We start from the raw sequence: 12593 nt of genomic DNA on the forward strand, positions 1-12593 counted from the left end.
GAATAATAAAATAACCTTATTGAAATATTCAGATTTGAGTTTTTAGTTAAAGTGTCTTAGAATACATAATAAAAGAAAATGTCTTTTGAAGGAAGGGGGTAAAATTACTTCATCAAATATTGAGGGGGTTTGACAGCAATGGAAATTATTCTTTATGAGAATATTTTTACAATAAGATACTTATGCTTTCCAATTTGATTAATTATATGCTCTGAAATATCTCTGTAATCAGTATAGTCAATTTGCACACTGATGTACATTTAACAACTAATTTCCAAAAATTGGTTGTATTAACGGGTCTTATTTGGGGATTTTTCATTGCTATTTGAAGTTATATAATTTATAATGGCATGTCTCTGAATTTACTAAAGAGGAATTTTGACAATACAAAGCCAGATTTTAAATTGTAGAAAACAAATTTCACTGAGGAGTTATTTTGGTGTGAACTAATTTTTAAATTGTTGTCTATTATTTGAAATCATTACTCAAGGAAAAAATTGTAACTCTCATCTAATGTCTGTGACACCAATATCTATTAAATGAGCATTGAAGGAAAAATTAAGCAAATATCATTTTAGTGGTTAATTCTGTGAATGTAAAATAAAAAATAAATTGTTAAGAAAATATGTATTAAATTAGATACAAAAATTTTCTTTTATTTGAAAATATATTACTTATTGAATCAAATATATTGTGGCAGAATATATGAGAATTAGCTGTAGATTCTGCTGTAGCTAATGTAGATTCATATAGCTACATATATTAGCATAATAGTGATAAAGTGTTCAATAGGCTTTGATCTCTGAATAATTGAAACTTTCTCAGGTACTGTAGATTAAATAAAAGCAGTGATAAACATGTATTTTATTACATAGTTTGAAACAAAGCCAACTGATACTTGTCATTCTGAAAGCAATAGGAGATGAAGATCTCATAATCGTCATTCCTGATAGACTACTAGTGGGGTATTTATAGCCACAGATGTAAATCAGGAGACTATCGCCATGGCACTGTTAACTTCAAACCCTGGGGCATTAGAATCTCATTCTCTCTCTCTCTGTCGTGAATAATCTGTCATATGTAACATACAGTAGCATACAGTGCATTCCAGAAAAGAAACCATTGGCCTTTATATTTTATTTTAAATTGATAGTGGAAAAGAATAAATAATTTGTTCGCTAGATTTTGTTTTCTTGTTGATTTTTGGTTTTGCTCTTTAAACAGCCATCAGAGAAAATTCGGATTGAGATCATAGCTTTAAAGCTTAATGATTCTCCAATAACCACAGATGACACTATCCAAAGGCTATTCATTGAGTGCCGATTCTACAGTCTCCCTGCTGAAGAGACGCCTGTGTCGCTTCCAAAACCCAAGAACGGGCAGTGGGTCTACTATAACTATAGCAATGGTATGTATGCTTTATTTGTAATACAGACTCTTAGGTTTCTTATGTTGTCTATGAAGGAAATTAAAGACAAGCAGGAAGTTTAATTCTCTGTTCTTCCCATAAACTCATGGAATTCTTATCAGGATAGATTTAAGAAAAGCTAAATCTACAGCATAAGGATAAGAAAATAAAGTTGAAGTACTACTAAAGAGAAAACCAACAATATTGGAAAATAGTGTGTCTAGCTGTCCCAGGTTTATACTGGGACAATACCAATAGGAAAATACCTCTGAAGTCTGCAGTTGAATGTGATAGAAAAACATGATTTTTCAAAGGAGGAAAGGTACTTGTTTTTTAATCATATCACTCAAATCATTCAGTGTCCTAACTTGTCCACCTTTCTGATCAGTATCATCACAAATGCTTTTATAATACATGACCTGCCCTTCCCAGTGCCTCATGTTCAGGATGTTAGCTGAGGGGAGCAGGGGTTCCTCCAGCGCTGTTTCCTCAGCATCCCACACAGCCATGCATTGCAGCAGGCAGATTTTCTCTCTAGCACTTCAACTCTCAGCCAGTTGACAGGTCAGTCTACCGGGCCCGCACAGATCAACAGGCACTCTGTAACTTCTTAGATCAATCATCATTAAGACGTTTTTTAAGAATACTACAGATCATCAGTGTACAATTAGAGAAATAAAATTAAACATCATACCAAAGCACTGCAACTAAGGAGTCCTAAGTTAAAACGTGTTGTAAAGACAGAGTGTTGCTTTATCTTCAGCAAAACAGGTCATCTCGTGCTACTTAAACACGAATACTTTCTCTCACCAGTCTTAGAAATTGCATTCTAAGAAATATGTGTAATCATGCTGCTGTATCACCCTGTGCTTACCTGGTTTTTTGTTGGTGGTGTGTTTTGTCCAGCATTTTTAGAAATGTGTTCATTGCTTGAGACAGTAATCTTGAGTATTCAAAGATCCGGTCTAGTCCTCCTGCTAGCCACAAATCTTACTAATTATATGAATTTAGGCAAGATGTTTAAATTTCGTGATACCTCATTTTCTTATCTAAAAAAATGAAGTGTTTCTGAGCTCAAATTCTATAACTGTATAATAACAGGTGGCTTGAGAAATCACATGGGAAATAAGTAGTGTGGTCAGGACCAGAATCTGCTTCCTCCTTCCTTTCATTCCCTGGATACAAAAGAAACATTTCCAAACATCTTTTCTCAGGCTTCCTAGAGATCCTTAATTGCCAAATATCAGAAAAGTAAACCATATCAAAATATTATTAGGTAAGGAATACTGTTCAGTTATCTATTTTAAAGGAAGACATCCCAAGAAAAGAGAAAATTTATTTGGCTTTTATATTATTATTTGTAAATATCAACAGTAGAATGTTTATTTGGACTGATAACAGAGTTGTTTTTTGGAAATTGATTGTACATTGAGAAACTTGGCCATGTAGCAGAACAGATGTTTCCATTTGTATAAAGAACAATGCAAAAGTCCTTCTTTGGATAAAGCCTGTGGTACATGCTCAAAGTGCCCTGAATTGGGTACACTCTCACATGACTACCTAATCTGAGAGTTTTGTTGTTGTTGTTGTTGTTGTTGTTGTTGTTGTTATTGTTTGGTTGTTTTCAGCTTGTTTCCTTTACTACAAGGTCCCTTACTATCTAATTGATATTTAAAGAGTTGCATATGTTTCTAGTGAATTCACCATTCCTTAAAAAAAAAAACAATGATCTATTAGAAATTAATTCACGGGGCTGGGGATGTGGCTCAAGTGGTACCGCGCTTGCCTGGCATGCATGCGTCCCGGGTTCGATCCTCAGCACCACATACCAACAAAAATGTTGTGTCCGCCGAGAACTAAAAATAAATAAATAAATAAATATTAAAAAAAAAAAAAGAAATTAATTCACCAGAGTATTCACTATACTTTTCTTCAGTTTCTATTATTAATAATGACATTTGACTATGTAGAATTTTTAATATTAATTGGAGAGAATTTTAAGGTTATTTAACTAGGTGAAGGGGGAGAGGAATGTACTCTGCTTAGAAGCAAAATAATACTGCTTTATATTTGTTATACCTGAGAAAATGACATCCTAGGTCATCAGCAAGTTTGAGAAACTAGTATTAACCTTGCTGAAGGTTTTATTTTATTTTCCATTTAAGTATTACACAATGAAAATGTTTATTTTAAGTTATTATATGGTCATTGCTGTCATGAAGATTCAAGGGAAATCTCAGATCTTTGGTTGATAAGCAACTATTTCATCTAATATTGTGATGATTTACCCTTCATTTGTTCCTTGGTGTAGAAGGTCAATATAATGTAGCTTTAAGTCTTCTAAATCTCATTAAATGTTAATGAAAGTAATTTTGTGTCCAAACTGACTTTTTAATTCAAATGGAAAATCGGGAGGACAGTTAGTACATGCTGTGTCCTGTCTGATCATCATACCAACAAAGAGGTTAGCTGAACCTAGCCATGATTCCACCCTAAGAGATGTAGACTAGTGATCCCCAGGATTATTAATAATCAGACTTAGTCTTTATTGGGAAGTATTAATACCAGTTCTACCTACTCAAAACTATATTTTCATATAGATAGATAGATAGATAGATAAATAGATATAGATATGGCTGATATGAACATTATACATTATATATATATATATATATATATATATATATATATATACTCTTCAACATCACATGGTACCCCATAAAGATATATAACTTTTATCAATTAAAACCCATGTATTAAAAAAATCTCTCACTTCTGCTTGGAGAAATCCTTATATTCTCTATCAATGTCATATGCCAGAAGAAATGCAGATGGTTTAATTATAAAAGGTTGATAATTTTGAATGTTAGATAAGTTTTGCATTAAAGTCTTCTCATCCCTGTGATCGTTATCATTGCCAAATTCTTCCTCCCATTAGTAACAAAATCTGATGCTCTACATCCTTTTCATCTTCTGAATTAAATTTTAATTGTTCCAAAAGATAGACTGTTCAATCCTCGGAGACTAAGGGCACGTATCTGTATAAGTCTCATAAAAACTCTGGACGATTTCATTAATCTTTTTTCTTCCCACTGTCAGTTCCCTAGAAGGCTTTATTCAGCCCAGACAGCATTCTTCAGACCTACCATTAATCTTTTCTTCCCCAAACTATTTTCTTGCTTTCTCAGCATTCTCTGAGCAAAATTTTCGAGCCCAATAAAATACAAGTGTTTTGTTCTTACTACCAATGTCTAGCAAGTGATTTCAACTTTAGTTTTTCTAGTTTTGAGTAGGTGGAACTGGTATTAGTACTTCTCAATAAAGACTAAGTCTGATTATTAATAATCCTGGGGATCACTAGTCTACATCTCTTAGGGTGGAATCATGGCTAGGTTCAGCTAACCTCTTTGTTGGTATGATGATCAGACAGGACACAGCATGTACTAACTGTCCTCCCGATTTTCCATTTGAATTAAAAAGTCAGTTTGGACACAAAATTACTTTCATTAACATTTAATGATATTTAGAAGACTTAAAGCTATATTATATTGACCTACACCAAGGAACAAGTGAAGGGTATATGTTGTAGTGTATATATCTTTATATAGATATAGATATATACATTGTATAATGTTCAAATCAGAAAAACCTTATGTATCTTCTCCAACATTTATAATTTTCTTGTAGTGAAAACATTCAAAATCCTTTCCTCTAGCTTTTTGGAAATATACAGTATATTATCATTATCTATATTCATTCTACTGTGCAGTAGAACAGCAGAACTTGTTTCTCTTATTTAACTATAATTTAGTACCCACTAATCAACTTTCCACATTCCTAATTCCCTTCTACTGTCTCAAGCCTCTAGTAACCACTATTCTACTCTCAACTTATGTAAAAATTAGCTTTTTTAGATTCTACATGAGTGAAGGCATGCAGAATTTATCTTTTTTGTAACTGGCTTATTCACTTAATGATTTCCAGTTCCATTCATATTGTCAAAAATGACAAGGTTTTGTCCTTGCATTCCATTGCATAGGAGGGTTATGTTCTTAATGATAGACAATTGAAGATCAACTCAAGTATTTTGACTACTGGTTTGTATCCTTTTTGAGACATATGCTTTCATTAAGTTTATATCAAAATCAGTGGCACAGGCCTATAGTCCAAGCCAGTCTCAACAAATAGTGAGAACTTCATCAACTTAGCAAGACCCTGTCTTGAAGTAAAATAAAGAAGACTGGGGATGTAGTCAATGGTAGAACAACCCTGGCTGGGTTCAATCCCCAGTAAAAAAAAAAAAAAAGAACTAGCAAGTCCTAAATAAATGTGAAAATGTGATTTTTAATAGAAATGAAAGTTAAGTAGCTTAGCTTTTGGAAAGTTCTTATACTTTTAATAATTACCAGAATCTCCTTTTAAAGGATGTATTTGAAGTCTTAAATTTGTAAAAATTCAGATATTCAGAACAGGAAATGAATTATGGTGAAGCATGGTGCTCATTGGATCACAGGATCATGACCTGATCACAGGTAGCAAAGTGTCCCTGTTTTCCATAGTCTTCAAAACAAGCTATTCAGTATTTTCCCATCCCACTTAAAAATTTGTCAAACGAATGTCAGGCTAAACAGTGCTTCTCAATGTGTGGTGCCTGACCAGCAGCAACAGGAGCTAGGCACTTATTAGAATCGTACACTCGGAGGCTCTACCCCAGGCCTGTTGAAACAGGAACTCTAAGGATACAGTTCAGTAACTGCACTTCAACAAGACCTCCAAGGAATTATGATGCACACTAAAGGTTTGGGCTAAATTAAGAAGCTAGTGTATGCTTGTACAAGCAGAAGTGCCTTACTTCTACTTTGGTAGCCTTTTGGAGAAATAAGCTTACTGTCAAAAAACTAGAATTTTTTTTCAAAAAGAAATTTTTTAAGAAGTTTTCAGTCAAAAGATTGTATTTAACTATCTAGATTAAGTGTTTATAATATCTCCCTTTTATGAAAGAGTGAAAGGAAAAGAAAATGAGGTCACTTCTCTTGATACAGTTATATTGCTCTCTCCCACTCCCACTTTGTGCTTTTAACAAAATGCCCACATCTTAAAAAGCAGGATGAGTTTGGGCTTCATATGGAAGGAGAAATATAGCATGGAAATTAAGAAAGCAGGCTGGGGGACTGACATTGCCAAATTCAAATTCTGACTCTGTCACTTTATAACTTGGGTATCTTGGACAAATTCCTAACCTTCTCTGAGTCTCTTTAATCATCTGTGAAATGTGGGTCAGCATGGTTCCCAGTCCATGTGATTGCAATAAAAGTATATAGTACCTAATACTTGAGTATCAGTCAATAAATTCTAGCTACCATTATTTTTAACTTTAAGAGAATAGAAAATATAGTATACTGTCCACTTGAATGAAGTAGAAGTACAAGGAATCCCCAACTACATCATTTTTATTATTTGTTTGTTTGTTTAACCAATTTATACAATGAAGTTTTTTTTCCTTAAGAAAAGATTATATAAAGTTTCACCATATGGTTTGGCAATTCCACTTCTGGGAAAATACTAAAACAAATTGAGAGCAAGGACGCAAAGAGATGTTTATTTGTTTTTTTGTTTGAATGTTTGTTTTGATTGTTGTTTGGTGATTTATATTTGACCCTTTTTTATTTTCCACATTTTACATTGGTACATTATAGTTGTACATAATGATGGGATTCGTTGTTGCATAATTGTTTGTGCACACATTGTACAAATATAATTTGACCAATAACACTCCCCAGCACTTCCCCCACCCCCTCCCCGCCTTCCACCTCTTGGTCCCTTCTTTCTACAAATCTCCCTTTCATGTTGGGAGATCCACACCCACCTTTCTTTTTCTCTTTGTTCTCTAGCTTCCTCAAGAGACATGTGACCCTTGACCTTCTGAGGCAAACATATTTGTACACTTGTGCTCACAGTTGTACTATTCACAGTAGCCAAAAGCTAGAAATAACCCAGATGTCTATTACGAGATGAATACATAAACAAAATGTATGGTATATGCAGACAATGGAAAATCATTCAGTCTTTTTTTGGTGGGGTGTACCAGGGATTGAACTCTGTGGCACTCGACCACTAAGTCATATCCCCAAACCTATTTTATATTTTTTTTAGAGACAGGGTCTCCCAGAGTTGCTTAGCACCTCACTTTTGCTGAGGCTGGCTTTGAACTGGTGATCCTCCTGCCTCAGCCCCCTGGGAATACAGGGGTGTTCCACTGAGCCCGGTTTACTCAGTCTTAAAAAGAAATAAATTTGATATATGCTACAGCATTAATGCCAAGTGAAATAGCCAGATACAAAAGACAAATACTGTATGATTCCAATTAATGGAAATACCAATATTAGTCAAATTCATTAAAAAGGAAAGGAGTGGTTGTTGGTGGCTAGGAGAGAGGGGAATGAGAAATTGTTGTTTAATAGGTACAGAGTTCCCAGTTTGAGATGATGAAAAAATTCTGGAGCTGGATTGTGGTTGGTGATGGTTGCAGCTAGAAGGTAAATGTAACTCATGCTACTGAACTGAGCATTTAAAAATGGTAAAATGGTTAATGTTAAATATATATTTACCACAATTTTTTTTAAGTTTTAAGCCATTGAAATTCATCAAAAGTGTCTAGGTTTGATTGAAAGACCTTTTATTTATGGTGGATGTTAATACTCAGTCTTTTTTCCCCCTTTTTAATCACTGTGATTGCCCATGTCTTCAAATGATATAAACTAGTATGACATAAAAGCCTTGTAACTCTGAAGTAAAAAAGGATATCATATACTACTTCTTGAAATAGTGATCAACAGCAAAAACTAACAAACAAAAAATCCCATTTGAAAAAAAAAAGTTGCTATTTAGCACGGTAAAAATGAAATAATACCTCCCAGCATTAGTGAAACTCGTCTGTTAACAAGACTTTTTGGCCTTGATAAGTAAAACAAAATTCTCTGAACTTTTGTCTTTATTGATTTCTGTTAATCCCAGTGAACTATTAAAAACTATAAAAAATGTGACTATATGATCACATTTACTGATATGATGTCATGCCAAAAGCAATGCGCCAGGAGTCACTGTTTGGCCTTTGTTCTCCAGATTTGGTTACTAACCTGTGTGTCAGTGATTCTCGTTTCTCGTAAACCACTCACCCACCTCTACACAGACGTCTTTATGTCTCCCACTCCACATTCCTACCTTGGTACTGGACACATCTTCAGCCCTCAGTTAGTATTTGCTCAACTGAGCCAATTAAAATAGTTGATATTATCATAATTTGGAATGGAATTGAAATTGTCCGAGGAAACACTTCCAATATGGAATTTGTTTGTTCCTGGCAGAGCCTGAGGAAAACTGGCTTTAGAATTGTCATAGTATCTTTCACCCTATGTGCACTTTTGATCAGGGATAATCTCTAAATTGAGATCTGGTCACAGGGGAGCCTTTACATCCAAAACGGCAGCTGAAAAAGAAATGTCTTCAGAAGCTAAGCACGGCTGAAAGTCTGCCTGGCTGAGAAAAAATAATCGGTGAAAATTGGAGTGTTCACACTCTACAATGCCACTTCCCAAAGTGCAGAGCTTGCCTGCAATGTCAAGTGCTTACCACCTCCTTCCTGGTGTACTTTAGATCAGTGATCTAATCTCCTGTTGCAGCTAAGTGGAACCTGGCCACCTTCCTGTATGCCAGCATGTACCTTAAAAACCAAAGACAACTTGGCACCTTAAAAAGCCTCTTCTCCCCTTCCTCCACTCTTCTCTCCTGTACCCTCCACCCACACACCAGCACACGGCAGCCGTGGGTTTCCTCAGCCTGGTACACTAGATGCCTCTTTTATTGCATGTTGTGGCAGGAGAGGAGGATTAAATTACTGAGGCTGTCAGAAAGGACAAGCACTCTGCCATACATTATCATTATCACTCGCTTCTTGGGTGAAAAAAAATGCAGTAAATCCCTCAAATACAAAGCAATAAAGACCGCTGGCTTTTACTGTCATGACTGCCAGTGCCATTAACAGGCAGTGACAGTGATGTGGCACTCTTAGATGTTGCTTGTATCTTTTCTGACAGTGTGCACATAAACCTGCCAGTGACATGACATTAGATCACATGACTATTCAGACTTGATTCTGGTTTCTGGAGCTGTTTTCTTTTCCCAGGCATACAAGCAAGGTGGCATAACTTGTGTCTTTAAAAACAGGTATTTATAAAAATACAGAATGTCCTAATGTGGCATATTCCTGAGTGACTTCTTCTTGTGCATTTTTTTTCTTTTGATATAGTGATCTACGTGGATGAGGAAAACAACCAAGCAAAGAGAGACATCTTAAAAGCTATACTACAAAACCAAGAAATGCCTAATAGAAGGTATATTTAAGAAGTTTGAATTATCTTATGTTTTATATAGAGTAGATAACTTTAGCGTGATGTGGTTTAAAAAAGGGAAGGAGGCAAAGATGAGAAATCAGAACATATGGGTTCTCTGACTCACTCTGTGTGCTTGAGTGGAGTTCATGACTTCTCTGGGTCTCTTATCTCCAGTGGCCCTGCCTATCAGACAGACTGACCAACTGTGGGGATGCCAAGTGCTTTGAAGACCAGAACGCTGTGTAGTGTGTAGAAAGTATAACGTTGCCGTTCAAGTGTAACTGTAAAGGACTCAACAGTTGAAGGAAACACCACAGACTGGGGTTTAAATTTCTGTTCCATCACCTACTTGCTGTCTGACCTTGGACAAATTACTCAGCCTCCTGTGCTTCATTCTCTTCATCTGTAAAATGGAGATGATGATGATGCTGTCTAGGGTTGCTATGAGGACTAGATGAGATGTGTGTAACACGGATAGAACTGCACCTGACACACAGTACGCAGTGAATGTCCACTGCCTTCATTGTTAAGCAGTAGCATTTTGAACAGCTCATCAGCCTTTCAGACTGACTTGAATCTTACTATCTTGTTTAATAATTCATATTATTTTCCAGATGCCTTTTTTTATTTGAATAGGACACTTTGCAATTCTGGTTAGTAGAGTAGATAAATCCTTTTCATAAGGAAAAGACTGATCTTAAGAAGTTAATATTTTCTGTGTGAGCTCTGTCCATGTCAGCCCCTGAGCTATTTCACCAGTGTTTTTCTGGCTCCTCTCCCTTGGCCTGGGTAGACCCTTTATCAGTCCATTATCCTCTTTTCCTTGCCTTTGTGACCCCGAGATTCCATAGCCTCAAAAATGATGCTCATCTGAGAAAGAGAAAGTGAATGTTAAAGACACTATGTTCGGGGCTGGGGTTGTGGCTCAGTGGTAGTGCACTTGCCTGGCATGTGTGAGGCACTGGGTTCGATCCTCAGCACCACATATAAATAAATAAAATAAAGGTCCATTGAATTAAAAAAAAAAAAAAAACTTAAAACAAAAAAAGATGCTATGTTCTTCAAAAGAGCTTCCAATCTAGTATTTTCTGTTTCAAGAAGACAGACTGGAATTCTTAGCTCTCGGGATCTAAGAGTACCTTTCTCGTTGGCTTCTTGAAATAGAGGTTCCACTTTTTCCAGGATTCTAATCACTCCAGTTTGACTTGTCTAATTCCCATTTTTCAGCTTCTTTCAATACCCCCCATAAACCCCCAGTCTCCCAGAGGTATCCCAGCAGATCACCAACCTCACTTTGCTCCCCCCCCCAGGTCTACAAGGCAGCTAAGCCAACAAGCCCAGCCATCACTGATAGGGTTGAGCTCTGTCCCCATGTGCCAATCCTGGACCAGGCTTAGTAGTCTCTTTAGTCCTTTGTCTTCTCTGTGTCCTTATTGTTTCTGGAATGATAGAGCATGTTGTAAGTGACACTACTCCTTGAGGGAAAATGACTTTGTTTCTTCAAACATGTGGGAGGTTTTTAATTATTTTTAAAAGGCAGATACTTTCCTTTCAAACCTGCCTTTGCTCAGAAGACCCACTTGTTTATACCATAATAGGTAAAAAGAAAAAAGTCCATAGTAACTGTGATGATGCCCCCTGCCATCATTGCTTCTCTAAGAAATGTCCAAACACCTCGCCACAGAGACATAAACATTTGTGTTCTTTTTTAGCAAAACTGAGAGAGGTGTCACACGTGCCACAACTGTTGAGTGAGCACTTGGAGTGCTGACCTTCGTGGGAGAGGATGGCCTCTACCCTCCTAAGGAAAATAAGAGTGACATTTACTTTTTCCAGGGCCAAAGCCCATTATTGTTCCAGTGCATGTTCTCAACTTTTCTAAGTACTCAGAGGTCATGTTACTTCACCTTACTTCAAGTAGCTCCAGGTTTATGATGGCTCACTCCCTCCGACTGCAGCCCTGGTCCAAACTGGTGGTAACTTACAAAGCCACAGTAAGAGAAGTCTTCCAGTCCTCCTGGACATGTCTAAACTTAGAGACATTGCACAATTGTTTATAGCACCTTTCCACACTGCCCTGCATTATAATTGGAATTTACAAGTGACACCTTGAAAGAGAGGTAACATATGGAGATGGGACTTGAGAATGATTTACTTGAACTTATTGTTTTGACACTGACTCAGTTCTTTTAGTTTTAGTTTTTCTCTGTAGCAGTATTCTATTGAGCAGATCCACCACTGAGGAAGACAGGCTATGATAACAAGTAAACCAATTACATATTGTGACAATTAGTAATAGAGAATTTAAAAAGTTAAATGCTAAGAGAAAATGACAGTGATGGCAAATCCAAAGAGGTGAATTCAAGCTGATTTAGGAAGGGTGAGAGGACCCAGTTACTGCACAAGAGCCCAGGAAGGACCATCCCAGGCCAAGGGGATTCCAGGCAGGAAGTAACGTGCAGTGGGCATCCTAGGACCAGGCAGGACAGTTAGCAAGGCTGTTCTCTGTCAAGAAAGTCCCAGGAGCTAGAGGAGGAGCAGCTGGGGAGCACGATGCGCTCACCTCCACTGGGGACTGCCATCTGCTCCACTTATGTGCACAGCCAGGTCCTCAGCCTGGGAGCCTCTTGGGGACGCAGAACAGGTCTTGCCTCTTTGTTCTGGCAGAGCAGAGGTAAGATGTAAGGTGTCTGTGAGCACACAGTGTGGCCACACTGTTTTTACCTTTAAGATTGTTCCAGTGAACTTTCCTCCTTTTTGAGCTTAACTTTACAGTTTAACAATTTTATTTTTGC

The 12593-nt window shown here is 36.6% G+C and overlaps 1 protein-coding gene across 4 annotated transcripts in view; it reads left to right on the plus strand.

Moving 5' to 3' along the window:
• Rpgrip1l (RPGRIP1 like) overlaps window positions 1–12593 on the plus strand; it is a 104629-nt gene that overhangs the window by 81616 nt on the left and 10420 nt on the right. For all 4 annotated transcript variants that reach the window (XM_048792180.1, XM_048792179.1, XM_048792181.1 and 1 more), the window contains 2 exons: window positions 1225–1408; window positions 9714–9798. In XM_048792180.1, coding sequence (XP_048648137.1) covers window positions 1225–1408; window positions 9714–9798 — 269 coding nt within the window. The remainder of the gene's footprint in view (window positions 1–1224; window positions 1409–9713; window positions 9799–12593) is intronic.

The sequence above is a fragment of the Marmota marmota genome, unplaced genomic scaffold (assembly GCF_001458135.2).
Source record: "Marmota marmota marmota unplaced genomic scaffold, marMar, whole genome shotgun sequence".
In the NCBI taxonomy this organism is placed as follows: Eukaryota; Metazoa; Chordata; class Mammalia; order Rodentia; family Sciuridae; genus Marmota; species Marmota marmota.